Source organism: Colletotrichum higginsianum, chromosome 8 (genome assembly GCF_001672515.1).
Source record: "Colletotrichum higginsianum IMI 349063 chromosome 8, whole genome shotgun sequence".
NCBI classification, from domain to species: domain Eukaryota; kingdom Fungi; phylum Ascomycota; class Sordariomycetes; order Glomerellales; family Glomerellaceae; genus Colletotrichum; species Colletotrichum higginsianum.
Genome location: NC_030960.1, coordinates 4,344,899 through 4,369,908, shown reverse-complemented (window position 1 = coordinate 4,369,908; position 25,010 = coordinate 4,344,899). Strand labels below are relative to the sequence as shown.

Sequence of the window (25,010 nt, the reverse complement as noted above, 5' to 3'; positions counted from 1 at the left end):
CTCTGCAGAAAGTGGGGGCCGAAGCACTCACTGCCTGGTTCGCTAGAGTCTCGGCGGCTCCACAACTCACCTGTCTCCCAGGGATGCAAAGCTCACGCCGGCGTGACTGCCTTGGCATGCACCAAAGCGGATATATATTGATGCGTGATAGGTAATATCGATCCGATGGATACGTGTTCGGCAAGTACGGAGGGTTGTCGGGATTGGCCTGTATAAGTATTTAAGCCCTAAAACAGGGCATCTCCTGGGACAGGGATTTGGCAACAACGAACAACAGGCCATCACACAGATCCTAGCCAAATTGATCCTACAGGTAATTGGATTGCTAGGATTATCTGTGAGGCCGGTTCAATAAGCACACCGGGCTGCGGCAAGCTGCATACGCCCTGTCAGGTCCGGAAGCCGAACCAGATAGCGGATATCTGCTCACCAAACTGCAGCGCGGTTGCATTGGAACAATCTCACGTCAGCCCGACTCAAGCAAGGCCGCCTGGGCATCGGCGTCATACACGGGTCGGACCGCCCAAACGAGTCAGAGTGGGGGCTGGCTTTATCTAGGGGCACGACGCGGGGTGCGGTAGAGAGGCCTGGACCGCCGGCTAACGCACTTTGCCGCCATCGTGCGCTGGGCAGGAGGGCGAGCTCACATCACACTGTGATTGGCTCAAGCACGCAGCATGCTGAGTCGTAAGCATCTCGAAATTTGGAAGAAGCGCAGGGTCAGTTTAAAACAAGGACACTTCCATCCTCGGAAGACACGACGGCCAAAGAATGCAGCGAGAGGACAAGAACAGCCCCGAACCAGCGAGGACCGGGGAGACCATGTTCAGCACGCTGAGGCAGACCTTTGGCGACGACGAGGCCGCCCTGGTGGACGTGCAGACCGTCGCCCCGTTCCGCAAATGCAGGAGGCCGCTGCGAGCGGCGTGTGACAGGTGCCGTGCCAAAAAGGTTGTACATGATAATACTGTCTCCGCACCGTTCGGCGCCCAAACCGCAAGCTTCAACCGCTGACTTAGCCATGCGAACACAGGCCAAGTGCATCGGCGGCACCGGCGGCTGCAAGCGCTGCGTCGCGAGGAACCGCAGGTGCGAATACTCGCCCGTCTCAGTCCGGTCCCGTCGCGGCTCCAGCATCGGCGCAGAGGCCGGACTAGTCGCCGAGTCTGCTGCCTCGGCTGCCCCGGGACGGCATCCAGGCGGTGCCCGTCGGCGGCGGGCATCATCCCAGTCGTCGGCGTCGTCGCTGGCCTCGCCATCCTCGCAATGTCGCGCAGCAAGGGCGCGTCTGAGCCCCGCCCGCGAACGACGCCAAGACTCCATCATGGGGCTAAACGAAGGCCCTTTGTCGCCCTCCAACAGTTCGCCCGTGGACCTCGCCGGCCACGTAGCATTCCCGGATCTGGACCTGGGCGACTTCATCAGCACCACGCCCAGCCCCGCCCACATGGCCGTCGACGACTTTGGCGAGGGCCTCGCGGTAGTCACAGGCGCGGCGGCCGCAAAGGGCGGTACCGCTGTGCCCTCCATGTCCGCAGGCAACATGCCGTTTACGTTCGCGCTTGACAACCTTGGCTTCTCCAGGATCAGCGGCGCTGAAGACTTTGCCAGTCCTGCGCAGAGGAGCAGTGACGGAGAGGCACTGGCTCGCCCAGCGGCGTCGACAAGCGCTAAGTCCAGCTCTGTCTACACGTCCTGCTGCTCCTGCATCTTCACCGCCATGTCTCTCCACGAGGCCGTCCAGATCGACCTTGTCTGGAACGACCTGCCTCCAGATCCATCGGCGGCGACTCGGCCGCTCGGGGAACCTTCATGCGAGTTGTCCTCGGCTGCGACGTTCCCCTTGTCCCCCTCCTTCCAGCCACTTATAACTCAGCAAACTATACTCCATCGGCAAAAGACGGTTCTGGCTAGACTAGACTCGCTGCTCTGGTGCGGTCCCTGCTGGTCGCGCTCCAACTTTGTCATTCTGATTATCACTATGTCGGAGCGCATCCTGGGCAGCCTCGAGTCGGTCGAGCGCGTGGTGCGCAGGAAGCACGAGCACGGCGGCGGCGGGGGCGGCACCCAGACGGCGACGGCCGACCCTGCGAACCCGTGGCTGGCGGGCAAGACAGGCGCCCTGACGCCGCCCCCGAGCGCGGGGGGCTGGCAGATCGACGATGACGACGAGCAGCGGCTGGTCGTCAGCCTGCTGAGGTCGCGCATGGCGAGGCTGGGCAGCACCATCGCCATGGCGGAGGGCGCCGTGAGCGCCAACGCGTGGTCCTCCCACGACAGGATGGTGCAGGCGCTGCGCAAGAGGTTCAACTCGCTGCTCTTCTCGCTCTCCTTCTCCGACCTGTCATGATATCGCGGAGCTTTAGTACTCCACCTAGAATGCCAAAACACACGGCCCGGGCCGCTTCAAGCCTCCGCGTCCGAGAAAACACGCCACTTTGAGTCCTGAGACTGCCTAGTCTGTCGAACAACTGACAAGTCCGTACCCACACACGTACCCATTTGATTTGACCAGGTGACTGGATCAGCGTCGATGGGGCTGCAGTCTCGATAGTACGCGCATGTGAAAGCAGACGAGCGTGTCCGCTTCCGCGGGCGTATCTGCGGGGGGATATTCCTCCACGTACTGTTGCTACTCGCTAAGACTCTCCTGCATGTTCCTCCACTTCCTGTTGCCACTCGCCAAGACTCTCCTGCCAGCCGAGCCAGGCAATATCAACAACGCGGCGTGCGCCATGTCGCAATGCAGGACTGGGTAGCACAGATTGCAACAGTACTAAACCGGCATGGGGCAGCCGAGGCTTGCGGCTGAAAAAGGCAAAGCACACTTGCTGGTAAGCAGGTCCCGGCGGGATTCGATGCCACTTCTAGGCCGAGGGCCGCCCTGCCTCTTTCGGCCTACCGCCGCCTTGCCTCTTTCGGCCAAACTCCCACCTGGGCGTTCGCGCGGAAGAGGCCGAACGCGGTCCGGGCCGGTGCAACCCAGCGCTTGTATATCGAATCACAAATGGTCGGTGAGGCAGGCAGATGGACACGGTACAGAGATTCTTATGCTATTGACTCCCAAGTACAGGTCCTCTAATGCTGAACTCGTCAAGACGCGGCCTTGCTCGGTGCTGGACCTTCTCAATCCTGTGATCACAGTCCACGGTGTTTTGTGCCCGCGATCCGGGTTGAACCTCACCGAGCAAATCTCAGGCTCACCGCGAGTGCGCCATGTCGACAACCACCATGAATCGCTCCACGACAAGGGCGGCCCTCGTGCCGGATCTCGAATCCCCCCAAGCCTTGTACGGCTTCGTTCGCGTGGCTCTGGCCTTGCTGGTCCTCACCTTTGTGGGCCAATGGGCCGTAGAGTACACGCGGCTGCGGCTCAAGATGCGCAGGAACGGCATCCCGTCCATCAACAGCGCCGTCGGCATCTTCGACCAGGTCATCCGCCCGCTCTACCCGCACATCCCGTACCTGTCGCCCATGCGCCAGCTCGCCTTTGACCGGCCCTTCCGCAAGTACGAGAACGCGCGCTCCGACCTCATCGCGCTCGGCCAGGCGTCGACGCCGAGCCGCCTCGTCTACGCCACCGGCTCGCCCGCCACGGTCCGCGCCATCGCCGCCGCCACCGACGTCTTCCACAAGCCCGCCGGCTCGCCCCGCTACCGCGTCGGCAACGTCTTTGGCCTGCAGCTCATCTCGGCCCAGAACGGCGCCGAGCACGAGCGCCACCGCCGCGTCGTCCGCGTCTGCTTCAGCGAGGGCTTCATGCAGTACGGCTGGGACTCTATGGCGGACATGTGGCGCGTCATGCTGCGCGAGGAGGGGCTTGAGACCGAGCAGGCCGGCGACACCCGCGTCCTCCACGACCCGGGCGAGATCCTCGTCAAGATGACCCTGAGCGTCGTCGGGGCCTCGTGGTTCGCTGTCGACATCCCCTGGCGGCAGCCCGGGCAGGAGACAGGGCCCATCATGCCCTTCGCCGACGCCCTCCACATCTTCTCCGGGACCGTGCCGGCGCAGCTGCTGCTGCCGCGCTGGTTCATGGACTACAACCCGTTCCCGTACATGCGGCGCCTCGGCAAGGCGCAGAGGTCCCTCGTCCACCACATCAAGGCTGAAAAGGCCACCGCCGAGCAAAAGCACAAGGCGCGGCTCGCGTCCGGCGCTCCACAGGAGGAGAAAAAGTACAAAGACCTCTTTGGGGCGCTGGTGGCCGCCAAGATCGACCAGGAGACGGGTACCAAGGACCAGCCGCCCCAGGAGGGACTCTCGGACAGCGAGATCGTGGGCAACATCTTCAGCTTCGTCATGTGAGTGCACCTACTTTGGGCCTGCTTGAAACACTTTGGCCGACTGATCTGACGCCTTTCCTCCCAGGGCGGGCCACGAGTCCACGGCGCACACGCTGGCCTTTGCCCTCGCGCTCCTCGGCCCTCGGCCCGACCTGCAGGAGCAGATGCACGCCGAGGTGCAGAGGGCGCTCCTACTCCCGGCCGAGGGCAGGGACGGCAGCCCGGGCCGGCTCGTGTACAAGGACATGTCGAGGCTGCCGCTGCTGCTCGCGACCGCGTACGAGGCGCTGCGCATGAAGGACATCGCGATGCACTTCAGCCGCATCGCGACGCGGGACACGACGCTGCCGTACACGACCTGGGAGGACGACAAGAACGGCAGGCCGGTGCCGCGCGAGCGCCTGGCGCACATCGCGGCCGGCGCTTGGGTGCACATGGACCTGGCGGCGTGCGGTCTCAACCCATTCGTGTGGCCCGAGCCCGAGTCGTTCGACCCGTCGCGCCACCTGCGCGAGACCGAGGTCGTCGGCGCCGACGGCAGGCCCGAGAAGAAGGTGTCGGTCTCGTTCGAGAACCAGGTCGGCTTCCTGCTCGGCGCGCGCCAGTGCATCGGCAAGCGCTTCGCCGAGGTCGAGATGGTCTCGTTCCTCGCCCACACCGTTCTGCACTACCGCTGGGAGGTGGTCAAGAGACCCGGGGAGACGCAGGCGCAGGCAGACAAGCGGGCCAGCACCGGCCGCGAATGGCTGACCTTTACGCCGGCGAATTTCGATCTGCGATTAATCAGGCGCTGAGATGGGCTGTAAATTCAATGTAGCAAGCAAAGACGTCGTTGACAATTGAGAATCTTGACCACCCAAACAGTGAATTTGTGTAAACAACCTGATAATGCTGGCGATGCCTATATTTGCATGATTTTCAACCTGCGACAAAGAATTTAACAGACCAAAAGCGCCGCTGGGATTGCCCGTCTTGGGCCCAGCCGCCAGTACAGGAACCTCTTTTAAAGCAATCTAGGCTGGACTACAAGCCAAAAGGGAAAAGGAAAAGGCTAAAGGGACGAGGGAAAGGAAAAGGGGAAGCGCTTTTCATAACTATCATACATGTATTGGAGCTAAGACTCGTCTAACGATCCCTTGCTCTTTAGGTCCGGCGTCCAGATCAAGCTCCGCATCGAGCACCAAGTCAAGTCCCGAAGAGCGCTCGGAATCCTCGCCGCCGCGGTCAGAGCCGAATGCAGGCGAAGAGATGAGAGCAGACTCAAGATGACGCGCCGTGGGTGACTAATTTCGAGTCTGTGAAAAGTGCGATATTCGCCGGCTGGTGCAAGCGCGGGTGAGCGACATAGGCATCATGTATGCGAGCCCCGCGCTCTAGGCTTGCTTTTCCGCGCCCTCGGTGTTGTCGTCGACGTACTCCCAGGCGTCGTCGTCCTCCTCCTCCTCCTGGTCGTCGGGCTCGCCTGTGACGCTCCGCCAGACGCGGCCCCACATGCCCTTCTTCTGCAGCAGGGCCAGGACCAAGACGACGGGCACGTACCAGATGCTGACCCAGAAAAGGCCCCTGGCGCTGCCGCCGGCGCCGCCCTGGCGCCAGAAACGGACCGACTCGCGGGCCATCCAGGCGTTTACGGGCAGCGAGGTGACGGCAAAGGACCACTCGGTGACGCCAGCGGCGCACAGGCCGACGCAGACGGGGAGGAAGCCGAGCACGCCGTAGCGCAGGGCAACGCGGGCGTTACGGGCCGGGTTAGTCCAGGCGAGCATGCGCAGGCCCGCGGCGCGGTACTCGTCGCGCACGCCCCACGACAGCGCCATAAAGTGGGGGAACTGCCAGGCGAAGAGGAGGGCGGCGAAGAGCCAGCCGCCCACGCTCGAGCCGTCGGGCGCCAGCAGGAGCTCGCGCCACGAACCGTCGCCGACGGCCGACTCGCCCGCCGCGGCGGCCCAGCCCATGAGCGGCGTGATGCCGCCGACGACGGCGCCGACCCACGTGTTCGCGGCGGAGAGGCGCTTCATGGGCGTGTAGACGCCCGCGTAGAGGACGATGTTTGCCGCGCCCAGGAACGCCACCGTCGGGTTGACGCCCAGGTGCAGGGCGGCGACGCCGGCGAGGGCGCAGCCGGCGGCGAAGAGGAGCGCGGCGCGCGTCGACACGAGGCCGCGGACCAGGGGGCGCGCGCGCGTGCGGCTCATGAGGGCGTCGGTGCGCGGCTCGTAGAGCATGTTGAGGGCGTTTGCGGCGGCGGAGCAGAGCGTCGTGCCAGTGGTCAGGAAGAGCAGCGTGAGCGGCGAGAGGGAGGACAGGGTCGCCTCGGCGGCGCCTGGTGAGAGGAAGGCCGGGACCGGGTATATGGCGTAGGGGACCATGGCCGAGAGGACGACGACGAAGGTTAGACGCGGTTTGGATAGCGAGAGCAGCGCCGAGAGCTTGCGCCGCATCGAGTCGGCCGGCTGCTTGGCCGCGGCTTCGGCGAGGATCGAGGACGCATCGGGAGGTAGTTGGGCACCGTTAGGTGAGGAGGGTGTTGGCTTGCTGGAGGCTAAGGCGGCGGAAAGAGCAGAGGCCTCGGCGTTCTGCTTGGCGGCCTGTCTCCGGCGATGTGGTAATGGTTCGGCGGTAGCGGTAGCGGCGGCGGTCGCGGGGGAGGACGCGTCCGAGGTAGCTTGTGATGAGGAGGTTGAGCCGAGCTTGGTTGAGGTTGCTGCTGGAGGCGACGTCACCGCAGCCGCGCCCATGTTCCGCGCCCTTGTCCGGAACTGGATGCCGCCAAACCTCTCCAGCAGCGTGTTTGACAGAAAGTAGGCGCCCTTGACACGGGGCGATTGGGCGGGCGCGCTGCCCGTGCCGGCCGCAGAAGCAGCCGCGGCCGCAGCTCTCGGGCGTGCGGTGGTCGAGAGAGGGGCCAGAAATCTTTGCCCTGCGGCTGGCAGGCAGCGCCGGCAGCACCTCCAGCACACATTGTCGACGGCGCCGACGCCCGGCAGTAGGGGCCTCGGGCCCGGCATGTCTCTGTGCGGTCTTTTCAGCTCATCAGGGCAGCATCAGAGGACAAGGTCGAGCGCATAGGGGTTGCGGTTTGGCGTCAATTGGGTGAGGTGCTTGCTCGTCGTTGCGGCTGACTCGTGAGTGCAGCAGAACTCGGCCTAGCTCCGACGAAGTTCTGACGATGGTTCGTGGCGCCAGATCAGGGGTGGACGTTGTTGACCGGCGAACGTAATCGCTGTCTGTTGTGGCTGTTGCCCGCCTGCAAATTTTCAGGCAATCTGTCCCGTGCCGCACTGACCATCCATTTCCTGCCGTCACGTGCACATCCGGTTGAAAGATGGCATAAGTAAAGCTGCTGTGGGGGCGCCCACTAGGCGCACATCCAGGCGCCCACTAGGCGCACATCCATGTGCGCTTACGTAAACCCAAAATCAGCAAAATGCATCTAACGCGGTGCTGCACCGCACCAACGAACACGCTCTTCATCACCAGCGCGATGGCGACCTTCCTAGACGACTGCCTTCCTCCCGAGGGGCTTTTTGAGTCGCGCGAGGCCTTAATTGAGTCAATTAATGCGTACGTAAAGCCTCGAGGCTATGCTTTTACTACCTAGAGGTCTTTTCGACGTTAAGATGGCCTTTAGAAGGTCTATTTTGCATGCAATTGAAGCCGCCGGCTACCTTTGTCGCTACGAAGAGATCGCTAATGAAAAACGACTATGCGGATGACGAATTGCCCCTTCTCAGTCGTCGCTAGGGAGTCTGATATAGGCTGGACTCTAAAGTACTGTCTTAGCCAACAATGAGTAATCTACAACTACGAACCCAGCCTTTACCTATCTACTGACAACTCTCCTGTACGCTACAGCTAGAGAGCCTTTTAAATGCTGGCCTTGCGCTGAAGGAGATTTAGACAATTGTATGGCAAAATGGCTCTTTGGCGACGCGTTAAGATATCTATAACTGTATTGCTAAGGTCTGCTGAGACTCTCGTTAAGGCGAGAGCTTAATTTACGCGCTTGCAAATTAGCTTAAGTAAGAAGGGTTTTAGAGCTGTATATAGTACGAGCCAGATATAGTTGTGGGCAAGAGAAATTTCGTTATATGCTACAGCAAGGCACGCAAGGCAGCCCTGACCAGCAAGAATATCATCAGTGGCTGGAAATGCACTGGGTTGTGGCCTATCAGTATGGCTAGACCCCTCATGAGTCCTCTGCTGCTTGAGAACACATCAACCCCTGCCAAACAGGCTGGCTAGGTCTGCAAGGGGCTCTCTAATGGCAAGGCAAGCGAAAAAATGGGCGGCAGAAATATCAGCAGTCCCTTGGTTAACCCCTAAGAAGAGGGATGAGGTTTAGGATCAGTTCAGCTTATTCAGTAAGCTGGATAACGATAAGCGTACGCAGCGCCTGCTTTTTCGGAAGGTTCAGAAGGGCTTAATGAAAAGGCATACCAACTGGCAGTAGCCCAGCGAAAGATTGAGGCATTACAGGCAGAGTTTGAAGCCAGCAGGGCTAGGAAACGCAAGAAGGTCAAAATGAGCCCAAATTCGAAGTTTGCCGATATCGAGGCCATTCGGAGGGCTCAAATTGAGGCAGGTGAACTTGAAAATAGCATAGATGAATCCGGCGAGTCTGAAAACCCTAGTGATAGCGAAAGTTGCATCGTCGTAGCATCATAATACATATAAAAAGTGGTTGAAGTTGATGTATATAAATGTGAGGGCATCAAAAATGGGGTGGCCAAAAGTGGGTGTGGGACGTTAGATCCGATCATATGCGTGCAGTTCATTGGACCGGACCCAGGCATCTTCATCCGGGCCGAGAGTGAGGCCGACGGTCCACAAGATTAGGGGTGCCTGCTATCAATCGTTATCAGCTCCGAGCTGGGAATTCAGGCGGGCCGGAAATACCAACCATATGAGTACAGTATGCCGCGTCCATATGTACAGTACACCCGACTTTGTGCCCCGGGTTACGTACTTGAGGCCCTCTCGGCCTCCTCGTCGTCGATTCGCAGTTTTCGCTCTCCTAATGATCAGCGGCGGCAGCGAGCGACGCAAAGTTCTTGGGCAGTGGTTTAGTCTGGGCGAATGAAGATGCTGATTCACCGAGTCAAGCTGTTCGTACAGACGCTTGCAGAGAAAACACTCACAGGCCCGCATGCCAGGACTTCAGCGAGGCACCCTGCAGCTCAACGGAAATTCATGTTTTATCCCCGTCGTACGGATTTATCTGAGAAATAGCAGTCTATTTGTTCTCTTGAACGACCCCAGAGATCTATCCTCCCATAACCTCCAGCCTGTGCGGTCGAAAGAGACGTTACCTTATCTCCATCACTGCTTTGCCCTTGATCCTGTCTTCCCCAATGGGGACATCTCCAAAAATCAACCATGCATTCAGAAGTGGCTTGCTTTTAGTCCAATTTTGAATTGATTTCATGCCACGATACTCCAACCTGTATATGTCTATCTGCAGAGCGGTAGTCTCCACTGATCCTCGGTGACGCTCATTCTCGCAGAGATCTTCCAGCTTCGCAAACCCTAGCACTTGCCCGGTTCGATGTCGTGTGTGTGTGAGATGGTAGACAGCGACCGCGGCGCGCTCTTGTTTGCAATGATATCCTTTGTCCAGCGCTTCAACATGGTCTTCTTATTCATCGTGCGGTAACCCCGAGGCAAAAACGTGCGCGCTTTTCCTTGCTTATCTCTCATGCGCTCCACGTTTTCCAGATCTCCCTGATTCACCCAAACAAGCTCTGACCGACCCATGACGAACGTGTCTCACAGAAGGTGAAGAATAACGATCAACAGGAAATGGTAAGTTGGTAAGTAGGAAGAGTTGTGCTGTGTGTGATGGAGAGGAGGAAAACATGGTATCTATGGACATAGATCAGTCCTCGAAAGCCATGGAATTGCACAGAAGGCCTGCTTACACCTGTCTTGTACTAACAGCGAGCCCTCATGGCTCATGAGTTGTTTATTGAGCAAATTCGCGTCATTCTGTATGGCAGTGCATCATACGTATGCAGTATGGGACATGTGACTGTGCGAAAGGTGAGTCACAATCAAAACAGTCACATTCTGGCCTATCAGCTTCTGCCGTTGACCAGTCGGGCGAATGAATCTGGTCGGCTGTGATCTCCAGGTAAACCGTGGTTTGGGTGGTTTTGGTGGCGACGCTGTGAGCAACGGTGACGGAGAGATGGAAAAGGATGAGCCCTGGCGACTGATATCGGATGCGGGAATCGACCGGCTGAGATACAAATTCGCGTGGTCGTCCTTCGTCTCCGCGTACCACGAGAACGCCGGAGGCATCGAAGTTCAAGTCTTGCTTGGGCGGCTTTTTGCCATTGCCCTCGGTCGACAATCGAGCCTGTGTAGACATAGCCAACAGACAGACTCATGCTTTCTTGAGGATGGCCGCCTGGAACCACGGCCAGTACTCAGTAATAATCCAACGTCCCAGAAGCTGAAGCACCGCCACGACTCGGTATATACCCTTTAGTTAAGGTTGTGGTTGACCCGATCAGCTTCTTACTCCACGCTCCGTAGCACCGTTAGGCTTCCTACCGACGGCGATGAACCACCATTCGTGACCTTGAACGATGATGCCAGGCAGAAAAGCCACGGCTGCTGCTGCTGGAGAAAAGCCCGGACGCACGGGCTGACCACCTGACGCGAGGTCGTCCAACGAATCCCACTGAGCGATTAGCCAAACTGTGATCTGATTGACTGCGTTGACCCAATCATGGCCGGTGGTCTTCGTCTCGATTGAGAGCCCGATCGGCGACCTAACAAGACCGGAGTGGTCGGTGTGATTGATCGATTCCGTCTCCGAAGCTATAATCGCTGCATCGAGCTCATCAGACTGTTCCTTGACGTAGACACAGAAATCTACCTACTTGTTATGGTAGGCGGATTTGCCGGATCTCGTGTATTTAAGGAAGGATTTGCGCCGTCGTACTGCGTGCCGTTAGTAATGCTGATGGCAGATCATAAAGGGGGCAGGCTCACCAGCTCTGCACGCCGATGCATTCAAAGTCGTCGTCCTCTAGAGCAATGTCGAGCAGCTTTCCATGTACAACTCTGTTCCACTGGCCTTCTTCATGATTGTCCCTATCCGCCTCAAAAGCAGATGACCAAACTCTCCGGGCTGTCTTAACCGAGGGTGTCGGACCCAATTCGTCACGGTTGGGGGGAAACGGTGATGTCGAGGTTGAAATGACCGGATCGCAGGCAAACGTCTCGTGTCGGACCCAGCGAAACTGACGACTCTTCGAGGCTTCGGCTTCAGCCCGAACAGATGCCTCTCTTGCACGTGAAACAATTCCAATACCCCTAGCCAGAGTCTCGATAACGTCGAGGAGATGGCCGAGCGCAGGGGAGGGCGCAATTTCCCCGTCGAAGCTCCTATGGTTCATGGCATTTTGAACGGTGATCAGATTCAATTGCTTGCGAGGACTAGGTTGTCGTTTCCGCTTCTTAGATGTCGACGATATCTATTCCAACAATGCCTGTTCCGACATCGATGTTTGCTTCGATATTGAAGAGGCAATACTACTTGTTTCCCGTCTTTCTTTGCTTTGTGACACCGCCAGAACAGAACCCTACTCAAGAACTCCTTATGCGACTGCGAGCCAACTCTTTCCTGGTTGATGCCGAGATCGTCGTCGAGGACTCCAATTACATCAATGCCTGGGACGGTTGGATGAAACAGCCAAAGGTAAGTAACTGGGATGCCAGCGTGTTTTCTTTTTTCATCATAATTGCATCAATCGGTGGCTTGATTTTGTCAAAGAGACGTGTCCTTTGTGTCGGCAGGTTCATGCGGAGACATGATTTTCGCATACATTGAACAGCTAGCACAAATCTCGAACATAGCCGGCTTCTGGGTCTTGAAATGAGCTATTTCAGGAGTGTGGTTATTTTAGGCAGGGCTTTTCGAAGGACGCAAAGTTATTTAATCCAGTAGTAGGTCGATATCATCACTAGCCTCCGACATGTCATCGTCTTGACTAGAAGTTGTACTCCAGTCGTCTCCATCTGTGGCCTGAGACTCGCGGTATTCTTTCTCTTCTACTTGTCCTTCTCCTTCTCCTTCTCCTTCTCCTTCTCCTTCTCCTTCTCCTTCTCCTTCTCCTTCTCCTTCTCCTTCTCCTTCTCCTTCTCCTTCTCCTTCTTCATTATCGTCGTCGTCGTCGTCGTGGAAGTCAGAGAAGTCGGACTCGGACTCGGACTCGGACTCGTACTCAACTTGCTTCTCGCTGGAAGGTAGATGGAGAACGTCGTCGGTCGAGAATATGTGGAGCGATCCATGTAGCGTTATGAACTCGCGCACGTCTTTATCGTGAACCACAAGCCTTTTGGTTCGGAAGCATCTGATATACTTCCATCGCGACGAGCGTAGCAGACGGCACAGCCGTGAGAAGAAGCCGTTCTGGTCACATGAATACGCTGACCAACTGATCGATAAATCCTGAATCTTATCAGCAGCATGAATGCAGGTGGCTAGACGTGTTGATAAAGCTTAGGGCTAAAGTCCTTAGTATAAAGGACAAGCCTAAAATACTTCTACTAGTCTATATGTAGACTAGTATGTCTATAAATCCTTATATACAAGGTATGCAAATAAATTATACACTATTCTACAGCTAAAATTATAAGGATTCTAAATATAAAAACTATTAACTTATATCTCTTTTAGTTATAGAGATATATACAATTAAGTATATAGGTATTTTTATAGATAAGCTTCTTTATTCTTAGTTTAGTTACTAGATTACCTACTATAAATAGAGCTCTAGGCTCTATATATACAATAGGGCTCTAATAATAGTATACGCATTAAGTTAAAAAGATATAGTATTAGTAGGAAAGAGTAAATAAAAATAAAAATCCTTAAAAAGTATAAGAATATAAGGGGGTTTTTCCTTTAACCCTTTAAAGAGGGGTTTACCTCTTATATGTATAGGTTAAATATTAGTATAGGGTATTTAGTACTATATAAGAAGTCTTTATTAGATAGTCTTCTATTAATAAAACTTCTCTTATAAATAGATAACTCTATAAGAATACCTAGTATTATTAAATTATTGTAGACTTAGATTCTAGTATTACTGCACTCTTTACTTTGTTAATAAATACTTAATACTTTATAGAATTTAAAGTTAGAGATCTTAGCTAAGAAATATATTGCCTGCAATAACTAGAAATAAATTACAATATCTAGAAATAGCTCTAATGTCGCCTTAAGTTAATAGTACCCCCTCGCTATTGTAACTAGCGTACTAATTGTTACACTTACCCTCACTGAGACGGATTTTGTAGTGAGGAATACACCTACTAGAATAGCAATCGTTGTAGTGACAATCGTCGAGACAAAGACAATTGTCGCTACAACGACAACTAATCCCTACAATACGACAACCGTCGTTGAGATTTCCGCCGCGAGGGAAACCGTTACGAGGACAACCGTCAACATAATCGCCGAAACGATGACCGTCGCCGCGACGACCGCAACTGGGGGGACCGTCCTCGTAATAACTGAGAGTGTGACGATCGACGTAATTGACGCCGGGTACCTGTCTACCTGTCTGGAAAGCATGTAGTCATGGCACAACTTCACTTTCGCCTACACTTTCTCATTAAAATGCGACGTTATTCTACCTTATGATACAAAGTCCTAGACATCTTATAAGACTGTGACAATGACAATGCATTGCCTCTCTACCTTGCTTGATGGCATATCTGTAAACGTCTTGTGCTTGCTCCTGACTAGCCTGCTCCTGATTTGCGTGAGCACGACTCATGAGTTCACGATCAGCCATTGCGTATCTCCGCGTCGCGTCATTTTTGTCACTGATTGAACCGGGGTCTTCCACCGGCTAAGGCATTTGTCACCTCGGCGCAGGTTTTCACTCTCTCCCCTGCCTCTCACTCGGGGGTTATGTTTACTTTGTACTCTGTACTGTATTCCTGTCTCTGGAGTAGTGGAGTCTCCGCGCCGCAATGATCCGTTGAACTTGGGTTCGAGGGCGGGTGTGTGCACGGTCTACACTAGTTAATTGAGGCGTTGTCAACGCCACCCAAAATCCATCGTCGACGAATCAAACCGTACTGGTCTGTGGGGAGTCATCTTGTGGCTACACTAGCGACATCAAGTACTTCGATGTACTTTGCTCACTGGTAGGGGTGTGTGGTTGGCCATAGGACGCTAGCAACGACTAGGGCCCTAAAAGAGTCAGGAGGATGAGAAGGACGTGGATGGCAGGAGTGGGTGGTGAAGACGGGAATGGAATGGAGCACACATGAGGTGGATAACTCCAAGAGCCACTCACCATTGTTTCTGCCTCGTACTTCTTGTTGCCGGCCTACTCCCTCTTGAGGCATTCTGTACACATGTCAGCACATCGCGCCGCGCCGCACCCACTGCACTAAAAGTAGAGAGCCTGCCAAGAGGATCTCAGAATCCACATGCTATCCCCCACTGACGACAGCCACAGTGTTAGCAGCTCTAATGTAGGTGGCCGTAGCTTTACTCATACACTATTTTCGATATGCGACAGTTATTAGACTCTTCTTCTACACTATTGCCATCCGTCGGCAAAGATCCCTCCGAATGGTGCTCCGGGGGCTCAGAGTGAGAGTGACAAGCCTGGCCTGGCTGACCAGCAGCAAGCAATCACGCCCCGCCCTGCTCTTGGCACGTTCGGTACGACGTGAGACGTCACCTTTTTTGGTCTATCACATCCTACGCACCGTTCTTATCTGACACATCATATGGGAGACATGGCTCCCATACGGGAAACATGGCTCCCATTCGCGCGTTGCGCACTTGATACACCTTGCTTGTGGGGAGCTGGGATGCTAGAGGACCTTTAGTGCGTGTGAGAGAAACCCCGGTTCTCTACATGTCTTTCCCTCACACACTCTTCCCGACCCTTGTCGATGTGCCCCCTCCTCCCCAACCTTCCATCCGCTAGCAGCAAATCTATCTACAGATATGTATGTACGCATCCCGCCCTTTCAAAGCCACTGCTGTTCCACCCATGTCCTGCCGTCCAACGACCCTCTTTCTCTTCCCATTTCGTGCCGACGGGCAAGCTACTTTCCAAAGAAGACCCAGCGATTGCTTCTCCACTCGTCTCAGCCCCTCTATTCCGCGTCGGCCCCCCCCCCCCCCCCCAACGATCGGCCTTTTCCCTTCTTTCTAAGCACTCTGCCGCAGTTGTTGATCTTCAACGAGGACCGACCCCTACCTGATCCTCGTCGTCCTTGGACCAGTCAGACCTTGGTCACTCTTCTTGGGCACCATCCGTTGTTGTCCACTGCCCCGCCTGGACCTCGTCAGCATCCCATCCATGGCTTTCCGGTTTTAATACTCTGTATTTGATCCAGATTCCAGCCGTCGAATCGCTACCGCTACATCGCACCTGCTCCGACTCGCATTCTCGACTGGCAAACCCACGTCCTTTGCTTGACCCTTTCCTGTTGGCATGGTGCTGTTAGTGACGAGGCATGAATTCTACTGCTCTTTCGATCGCGTCGGACGAAGGAGATGTTTCGTGGTCGGATAATCATAGCTACTCGTCCGACGACAATATGCAAGACGACTTGCTCATCCCGCACTCACCCGCTTCCCAAACGACGCCCGCTTGGATGAACTCGGCCGCGATCTCTCATTCCGATAATTGTCAGCTGTCCCCCGTCAGCGCCGCCATAGACATCTCGACTATGAACCCGTCTTGCGCCCCGACCATGGTACACTCCGCGTCCTCATCTTGCACCGATTCCTGGAGCAACAGCCACGCTGAGGTCTTTGACGGGGACGACGCTGACAACGACCTTGTGTGGGAGCAGGACTCGGACGACATCCTCACCGCACCCAAACTTGAACCCTTGGACGATGATTTCAACCTCGACGATGTGACTGAGGCCCCCTCGGCGACAACGCAGGCCCCTTTCGTCGCGGCTGCGAACCAGCCGAAACAGAAACGCCCTCGCGGTCGACCTCGTAAACATCCTGTGGCGCCTATCATCAACCCGAGCAAGGTCACCAAGGGTCGGTCCAAAACAGGCTGTATTACCTGCCGAAGGCGAAAGAAGAAGTGCGACGAGGCCAAACCGAGATGTAAGTGCTGGGCTTGACCCACGGCGCGGGCGTGTCTAATTCCTGTGGCAGGCATGAATTGCGAGAAGAACGCTGTTGTTTGCGAAGGATATCATGAGAAGAAACTCTGGAGAAGCGGCAAAGAAAAGGCTACAACAGGTGTGTGCTTCTCCGGATGGTTTGCGTGCGACATAATGGCATCTAACCCTTCTCGTGAAGATCATCTCGGGGACGAGGAATCACTCGTCTTTACCATGCAGCCTCTCTTCAATGGTGTCGACACGGTCGAAGACAAGATCTTTTGGCGACATTACGGAGTCCATCTCAGTAACGTCCTCACCGTCGAAGGAGAGGCCAAGAATGCATTCAAGGACGTTATACTCCCCTTGGCAAACCTTCATCAGGGCGTGATGCACTCTATTCTCGCCATGAGCAGTAAACACATCGACTTTGAGACGCCGTACGGCGCTAAGCTCTTGGAGAAAAACCCAACGACCAACCGTGAAGCACTGCAGGCAAGGTCGGCATATCACGAGGAGCAGGCAATGAAAACGTTGTACGCCGACATGAATCGCACCGGTGACGACAACGATGACGGGACCGACCGACAGACGATCCTTTCCGCGCGCTACGCGCAAATCCTGTGCCTTGTCGTCACCACCTTGATCGAGGGTGAACCGCACGGCGCCCATCGGGTTCACCTTGGTGGTTACAAACGACTTATTCAGGAGAGCCCCCCCGAGGATCCCGTTTTCTTAGCCTTTATCACGGAATTTTTCCAATATCATATTTACGCAGACGAACTCCTGTGGCATCCAACCCGCAACTGCCCACGCCTGGCTTCGGAAGGCTGGAGTTCTCTAGTCCCCCTTGACTCGCCACGTCTTCTAGGCGTTGCCGATGGACTATTCCATCACCTGTGCCACATAACCACAATACGAAACACCATCAGGGAAAACATCTACAGAGGTGCCGATACTGTGGTAACCTATCACATTCTTTACCAGGCGCAGGAAATTCAGGAGGCCATCGAGCAATGGATGCCCACTTGGCCGACGGGTGACAGCCGACACCGGGTCGGCTTGGTCTACAAACACATGATGTTCCTGCATCTGTTCCGCACCATTTACCCCCCCACGTCTCCCCAGAGACGGCACTCGGTGTTGTCCGTGGCGACCTCTGTCGCCACGTCGGTTTCTTCATTTTCCTCCCGGCGCCACTCACAAATATCCCGGCCTTCGACCGCTACGAGTTGCGCCTCATCCCCTAGCCTACGGCCTACGACGGCCGCCGGGTTCCCCTCGTCGATGCAACCGAAGCGCGAGCCGAGCTCTCGGGGTCCGTCGAGGACAAGCTCGATGCACGAATCCGATGCCGGCTCCTCCAGCTGCGCCATCATCGACGAACAGCGACCTGCCTCTCCGCCGCCAATTCGACGTCCTCCTCAGCACGATAACCGCATCACCTCTGCGGTCGATGAGTCTCTGGCCATCATGGAGGGTTTCAAGCCATCAGACCCTGCGTTGACTCTTTTATTGATGCCAAGTCTTGTCATTGGTACGACATGTTTTGAGCCTGCTCAACAAGAGCGGATCCGTGCCATCGTCCGGTCGGTCCGCGGCTATACCGGTCTTCGCAACTGCGACCGGGTCCTCGAGGTTCTCGAAGAAATCTGGCACTTGATGGAGTTTGGCGACTGGGTCTCCGTCTGGGACTGGCAAGGCGTGGCTAGAAGACTCGGGCTTGACTTTCTGTGCACCTGAGCAGGCCTGACTAGGACTCACGCAGCCATGTTTTCACGTATTCCTGACATTTTTGGTGCCTAGATTGATTTCAGCCTCATTTGGTTTTATTTCTGTCGGTATCATCCGCGTGTTGTATCCTCTCGCTATTCTTTTATTATTTCTTCGTCATTTATTTCCTATTTCCTCATGTAGGCTGCTTGTTATGTCGGAGCTCTCCGACGAGGCCTTCAACAGAGGCAACATCGTGTACACGGGATCTAGTTTGCAACAAGGTCTCCCACATGCATTGGAATCGCATGGGCCCAAGGACGGGCTCTTGTCAGCTCGAAAGTTGGAGAGGCAGACGCTTGGTTTACGGAGACATTGAAGTCTAGAAATCGGCATGGCATGTAGTCCAGCACGGCTTTTGGTTAAGAATCTGCATACGCACGACATTGTATCGGATGCCTATAGAGGCAGGGATAGGAGGGTGTTTCATTGCGTGCAACTTAGTTGCGATCTTTTTAGCGTTTCCTATTGTATTTGGGACGGCGGCTGTTTGTTTTCTGATGGCATCAAGTTCGTACTGGGACAGATAAGGTATATCTCGGGAGGCTCGGACAGTGTCCGGTTTGGTTTTTATTTTGCACACAATGGTCACCGCTATTGTTTCATCTTGGGCTAGGAGCTCCAGTACGATGGCATATGGAGGGCGAAGACGCATGCTATTAGGTCAGGCATTGAAGAAATAACTGCAACACAATACAAGCTGCGACGGTTGCGCCTCTATCATCTCTGCCTAGATACACACACCTGCAATTGTATCTGACTGACGGCGGCCTAGCGTTGAGCTAACGGTGGTTTTGATTTGGAAGTGAGTCGTCTGTTACTCGGACCATCACCGATCGGGGATGCGTGCTGCACGGAGCAGTCGTTCGTCTCAAGGCACCAACACTATCAAAATCGCAGTCCAAAGGACTAAACCCGCCCAGAGCCACCGCAAATATCGAATGCTGTACGAGTATTGAATATCCTGGACAAGCACGCATGCTTCTCGTACGACACTGAACCAAAAAGTGACCGTCGCATCCAATTACTGTATGTTTAGACAAATGCGACAACTGGTGCAGCGAAGATCCCATGCGGCCACCGTGGGAGCCGAGCAGCCCGTCTGCATCACTCCTCGACCCCGTCCCGCCCTTGGCTTCCCTCCTTTACTCTGCATTTGCCTTTGTGCATGCAGGTATGCCTTGGGGCGGAGAAAAGGTACGTAAAAGTACATCGGGTACTTATCGACACGATCAAGCAGTGCTCTTCCTGTAGGGGTTTACGGTGGATTTGAAAGCGTTGTGAGATTCTGCAGGAAGACCGGGACGGAGTCAGTCATCTGCTGTAAAAAAGGAGCTAGGCATGTAAAAGGGAAGACTGCAGGCAGGGAGGGCCCCATCCCCCCACAACGATGATCTCTCCACCAATGTGTACCTATCTAGGCATTGATTCATCCTGGAGGTTAGCCAGCGACATGCCCTGGCCTTGGCCAAATTCGCAGGATGGGGATAATGGATTTTCATGCCGTGCATTCTGGAGAACGGCCTTTTTTTCTCAACCGCACAGATCATGCAGAGTAGCGTACGCGCAAGGCAATCAATTCTCCATCATGGAAGGGTGTCAGTCTTGGCAAGTGGCCCCCATCGTGATAGCACACTGGTCAGCCCACGGTACGTGAGGGACGAGCTAGCTGGCCTCGTAGGCGCGCCCGTCATCTGTGCGGCGGAGTATTAGTGCCCCCCCTTCCCCGACAGCGGTGAGTGATGGGCCTCCATTGATTGGACAAGCAGGAGACGATGAGAGATGAGAGAGGAGGGGAAGGGGTTGTTGTTGGCCGTCGCAAGTGGAGCGTCTCCGCACTCGTCTGCCCCGGGGTTGATCCCTGACGGGGAGGGCCACTGGAGCAAGATTGAGAAGAGAAAAAGAAGTCCGGTTGCTGACGATCTACCGAGGATAATCGACCGAGGCGGGTGATTCTTCCCGTCGGGTTCGGGAAAATTTGGCTTCACGAGGGCACAGGGTTGGTAGTTGATGGTGGTGTTCCGAGACAAAAGACCACACAGCAGCGCCAATCACCAATATCAAGCAGGTTCCCGACAAGGACAGGGCAGGGATAGGGGCCCGGCGAAATCACGCCATCCACAAACGTACATGAATGCGAGATGGGAAGGCCGACCATGATGGATAACAAGGACACTGACTACAAGAAGCGGCAAAATTCGGACTCGCAGTCATGAGCCGTGTAATGGGGACGTCGGGCGTGACGGAAGATTGGTTACATGGGAAATATTGATTTGCTGGAAATTATTGATCGATCGTACATTGGGGGGGGACGGAAGAGGGTAGTATCACTTGAAGCCGCCGTCGGCACCTCCACCCTCCCCCCCCCTCTCCTCCCCTCCCCTCACCCGTTTCCAAGTATGTGTCTTATCCAGTTAAGAAAGTCTTTGTAATCGCTTCCACACCCCCCAGCCACGCCGTTTTTGTTTTCGTTTTTCTCACGTGCTTACGTGTAAGCGAGTAGATGCATTCCTCGCCCAGTCACGCCGGACGCCCCTTCACCCCCATCCAGCAGACGGCACGTGGCTGTCAAAGCTGGTGTCATCCCATCTGATCCGATGCAACTTTCAGGCTTCATCCCATACCAGATGGGTAAAGCCCGGTCCAGCAACCTGACAGCCAATTAGTAGACGCCGGACCTATCTCCGATCTTCAGGGTGTTTCTCTGATTTTGATGGGCGGCATGGATCATCGAAAGGATAGTGGGGGGGGGGTCGATGGACAGTCCCTTGGAGGATCGATCTTGCATCCCATCGCGCATCGCGGAGGGGGGCAGGGGGGAAGGGAAGGAAGACGGTCATCACCACATAGCTATCAGACCGCTCGCAAGGCCCTAACCGTATCTGGCTCAAGAGGCTACGCGAGAGGTGATATTCCCGTCATCGTCCCATCATGCTCCTTGACCAGTCTCACTCCTACAAATCCCGGTCCTCTCCCTCGGTCAACTTGACCGTAACCCCGTTCTTGCCCTCGCGGATGATCTCGTACTTGCCACCGAGTACGAGATCCTTCGCTACTAGCTCCCGAGTGCGGCCGAGCGACTCGATATCGCTGATACGTTGGATCGTCTTCTCCAGGTGGTCCCTGAAACCCTTCTGCGCGCATATCTCCTGGAAGGCGCGGTGCATGGGCACAGATGAGGCGCGCACCTCGGCGTTGGATGCGATGGTGAAAAGGTTGAGGCGGTCCATATCCCGGATGAAATCGGCGCGCGTCATGATCTCCTGCGCCTTGTGCATCTGGAACGAGGGCAGCACGTGACCCTTCTCCTCATCCCATAGATCCATGTCTTCTTCGCTGTCCACGAGCGCTTGTGCGAGGACCATGGCCGCGGCCTGGGTGACTAGTTAGCATTCACATTTCACCATCCCCGCGTCAGCTTTAGGAGGCACGCGCGGAGGTGAGTCAAGAGGGCACATACCGCCCACTTCTGTTGATCCATCACGTCGTCGTCCATCTCGGCGCCCAGGATCCAGCACTGGTTGAGGAACCACGTCTTCTCCACTTGGCAGATGGACTTGCAAGTCGCGATCATATCGCTGCTTTTGGCGACGCGGTTCAAGAACGACAGCCTGCCGCCGACAAGGTCGTACACCTCCTCTAGCATCGTCTCGCTCAGCCGCTCGTTGAAGTACTTGACGCGGTACTTGGCGAGGGCCGCAATGGCTTGACGCTTGGGCAGATCGCGCACCGACATGATTTCCATTCTCGTAGCCAGTTGCTTGAACCGCTCGTACACCCAGTAGTCGTCCGTGTTGAACACCATAGTCACGAGGTTGGAAGCGGCCCACTGCTCGGCGCGTTGCTGGAGCAGCTCGATGAGATCTTTGCCGTCGTCATCGTCGCGAATCAGGTGCATCTGGTTGATGATGACGACCAGCGGCTTCTTGCGCGTTGCGCGGTTGACGATGGCGACCTTTTCGAGTTTGTTGAGGGCGCGCTCGATATCCAAGAGGGCCGTCGTGTCGCGAGGACCGCGCTCGCTGAAGTAGCCGCCAATGTAGTCCTCGTGGAACTCAAAATCAAGGGCTTTGCCGAGACGGATGCGCACAATCTCCAGATCCGCGTGGGCCTCGAACATGGCTACGCCATCGCCGTCAATCTTGCGCATGGCCTCGATCAACATGCTGCTCTTACCCGTACCCTTCTCGCCCAGTATCAAAAAGTAGTGGCCGACCTCAGAGCCGTTGACGATCTTGTCGATGCGCGCCTGCTCCGGCCGCTGCACCCATCGGTCGTCGGCGTCGGCGGGGTTCTGCGGCACCTCCTTGCCGATGGCGGCGAGTTCGAGTACGGGGTCGCCGGGAGTGAAGGCGCGGGTCATTTTCTTGAGCACGATGCGCTTGTATGTCTTGTGGTAGGCGTAGCCTGCTATGGCGAAGCCGGCGGCTAGTACAAGTATTGAGGCAAAGGAGGTGGCGGCAGATTCGAGCATCTTCTTGGGGAGACTGTCGCCTCCATCTTGGGGCTTCGGGACGGGATCCGGCCTGGAGGCTGATTCTTTTTCGTCTGAGCGACGTTAGCCATATCCATGCTGACGAGATTAAGCATTGCGGTGTGCGAGAGACGTGAGGCTCATCACCCGATGGGCTTCAAGGCATTGCAGTGCGGTCCATTGAAAGGACGATGCCTTGGGAGGCGATACGCCAAAGCGAGTAAGAACTGCCGCGTCCGTCTCGTCGGCACTTTTGCATCTTGAGTAGCTCCGGGTCCGACCAGGTTCATCCTGAGGCTGGCGACGACTTCACCTTGCCGCTACATAATCGACTGGCAGATCTAGGAAGTGTGTCATGTGCGCTGCTCTCGCACCTTGGTGATTGCGACCGCGGATCCATTGATGAATGGCCTGTTCCGGCGGTCATCGACGATTTTCTTGTGCAGAAGCAGGCCTACGGCCATCACCGCCCGATCTGTCCAATCTCAAAGGCGGAGGTAGACGCCGTCTGACAAGCTGCATCTTGGCCTGCAGTGCCGGGAAAGCGGCAGGAAACATCCCTGTCGACGGCGTGTTTAAAGAGCGAGAATGTGACGCAGAGCCTCGTGCTGACGAATTCAAAGGATCTTGATCATGCCACCATCGGATCCTCCATCTGCACCGGGACGGGGGGGCTCGACCAACAGTGCAACAATGGGACGGGGGGCAGACACGGGATAATTGAGAAGGATATATGCGCACCGACATACCAGATCTTCTCGGCGGATGTGTGGAGAAGTAGACCACGGCCGTCCTGGACGCCGACAACAGCCTTGTTGTTCTTGTTGGGGTTGCCGATGCCGTCTTTGCCGTCGCTGACAGCGGGAGCAGCGCCCAAGGACCACGGCCTCCACGCGTCCCGATCCACCGGGTCGGCGTCGGGGAGGGCCGCAACAGCATAAGCCGACCACCCTTGCTCACCGATGCCATGGTCGATGTGTAACGAGCATCTGCAGGGCCTGCTGCAGGCTCGTGTCGGCGGTGATGGAGAAGTTGAGTTTGAGACGCTGGGGGCGAGAGTGGGAAGGGTTGCTGGATTGGTAAGTGGCAGAGCCAGACAGAGAGGCGCTCCAGCCAGGAAAATTGCGGCGGAGTGCGAGATTTTGATTGTTTATGGACCAAACAAGAAAACGGAACACTGCGTCAGTGTCCGAGTTCAAGCCTCAGGGGCTGGTGGAAACGGGTGAGCACAGGTGTTCGTAAGAAGGAGGACTCCAACAAAGAGCACTTTCCTTTCCATGCGTGTGGCCTTGGCACGCTGGTTTTTCTTGGCAGAGCCCCTGTCGGGCTGAACTCAATCAGCAAGCGTCCTGTGGCGCAAATTATGTTCCATAGCCACATCAGGAGACTAGCAAGGACACTGTGGCTGGTTTCCAGCTCGCTCGCTTTCAGTCACGTGATAGCTACACGACGCGTCCTGCAGCTGAAACGGGAGCCCACGATAACCTCAAATCCGCAATGCATCTCTGCAGCAATGCTACTGTTCGCTAGCTACAACTATCCATGCATAAAGAATCAGCAGTAAAAGGTCTGTTTTAAAGCCTAGCCTTGCCTTTCTAGTACTTGAGTAATAATGTGCAACTTCCTCTTCCCTACATGAGCCTTCTCTACATAAATACATGTTTATCTTTTGTCTACAATTAATATTATAGATATCTTAAAGTAATTAAATATATAGAAGCTGTCTTAAGACTCTATATTAATCTCCTATAACCTTACTATCCAGTGCTGCTTAGATTTGTAGTATGTGCCCTACCTATCTTTTTAACACACCTTCCTTGTCTGAACCATCCTTCTCTTCTGCTGGTCACTCCTTCCTACTGGGGTCGTTTTTTTCCCCATTCGTCTTTCTTCTTCGTTCTTGCTTCAACTTACTTGCCCTTTCTCATCTTTCTAAACTCAACCTTTGCAAAACAAGGTGTGCTTCTTCACCTTCAATTCACAACCTGCCTATCTCTCTTCCATCATTGCTGTTGCTCACAACAACCTCCAGGATTCCAGCATCCAGCCTTTTTTGGAGTTCAAGGTGCAGTTGGTCACTCCCAGTTTTAAACTTCAGTGCTGACTCTACCAACGACAGTCTCTTTTTGGTGCATGATACCAGTATAACCAGTCATTCCTTGGAATTTTGCTTGGTTGCATCTCACCTTGCATCATTTTCCACGTCAACTTCTGAACCCAACACCACATCTCATCAGTACTCCCCTCTCTTACCTCTACATCAGCCTATGGTTGCAACTGCAGAAGTTTTGCTGCGAAACCATGGCTCCTAAGTTGAATTCAATTGGCATTGATGGCTCTGAGTCTGCGCCATGCAAGGC

General features: G+C 55.4%; 7 protein-coding genes across 7 annotated transcripts; 4 read left to right on the top strand and 3 right to left on the bottom strand.

The window, feature by feature from the left end:
* Positions 1 to 771: 771 nt before the first annotated feature.
* CH63R_12274 (uncharacterized protein) lies at positions 772 to 1,014 on the top strand (the record flags this gene model as incomplete). Its single annotated transcript, XM_018307248.1, has 1 exon — positions 772 to 1,014. One exon carries the CDS (start codon positions 772 to 774, stop codon positions 1,012 to 1,014), a length of 243 nt encoding a protein of 80 aa, XP_018154089.1.
* Positions 1,015 to 1,021: 7 nt separating this feature from the next.
* On the top strand, positions 1,022 to 2,350 carry CH63R_12273 (uncharacterized protein; the record flags this gene model as incomplete). Its single annotated transcript, XM_018307247.1, has 1 exon — positions 1,022 to 2,350. The coding sequence occupies one exon, from the start codon at positions 1,022 to 1,024 to the stop codon at positions 2,348 to 2,350; it is 1,329 nt and encodes a 442-aa protein (XP_018154088.1).
* An 881-nt stretch (positions 2,351 to 3,231) lies between these two features.
* On the top strand, positions 3,232 to 5,080 carry CH63R_12272 (MFS multidrug transporter; the record flags this gene model as incomplete). The annotated part of the gene is made up of 2 exons (XM_018307246.1): positions 3,232 to 4,304; positions 4,372 to 5,080. 2 exons carry the CDS (start codon positions 3,232 to 3,234, stop codon positions 5,078 to 5,080), a joined length of 1,782 nt encoding a protein of 593 aa, XP_018154087.1.
* Positions 5,081 to 5,659: 579 nt separating this feature from the next.
* On the bottom strand, positions 5,660 to 7,294 carry CH63R_12271 (Protoheme IX farnesyltransferase, mitochondrial; the record flags this gene model as incomplete). Its single annotated transcript, XM_018307245.1, has 1 exon — positions 5,660 to 7,294. The coding sequence occupies one exon, from the start codon at positions 7,292 to 7,294 to the stop codon at positions 5,660 to 5,662; it is 1,635 nt and encodes a 544-aa protein (XP_018154086.1).
* A 5,056-nt stretch (positions 7,295 to 12,350) lies between these two features.
* On the bottom strand, positions 12,351 to 12,590 carry CH63R_12270 (uncharacterized protein; the record flags this gene model as incomplete). Its single annotated transcript, XM_018307244.1, has 1 exon — positions 12,351 to 12,590. The coding sequence occupies one exon, from the start codon at positions 12,588 to 12,590 to the stop codon at positions 12,351 to 12,353; it is 240 nt and encodes a 79-aa protein (XP_018154085.1).
* Positions 12,591 to 15,791: 3,201 nt separating this feature from the next.
* On the top strand, positions 15,792 to 18,146 carry CH63R_12269 (C6 transcription factor; the record flags this gene model as incomplete). Its single annotated transcript, XM_018307243.1, has 3 exons — positions 15,792 to 16,404; positions 16,456 to 16,542; positions 16,603 to 18,146. 3 exons carry the CDS (start codon positions 15,792 to 15,794, stop codon positions 18,144 to 18,146), a joined length of 2,244 nt encoding a protein of 747 aa, XP_018154084.1.
* A 2,984-nt stretch (positions 18,147 to 21,130) lies between these two features.
* Positions 21,131 to 23,619, bottom strand: CH63R_12268 (uncharacterized protein; the record flags this gene model as incomplete). Its single annotated transcript, XM_018307242.1, has 3 exons — positions 21,131 to 21,550; positions 21,637 to 22,724; positions 23,400 to 23,619. The coding sequence occupies 3 exons, from the start codon at positions 23,617 to 23,619 to the stop codon at positions 21,131 to 21,133; spliced, it is 1,728 nt and encodes a 575-aa protein (XP_018154083.1).
* Positions 23,620 to 25,010: the final 1,391 nt, after the last annotated feature.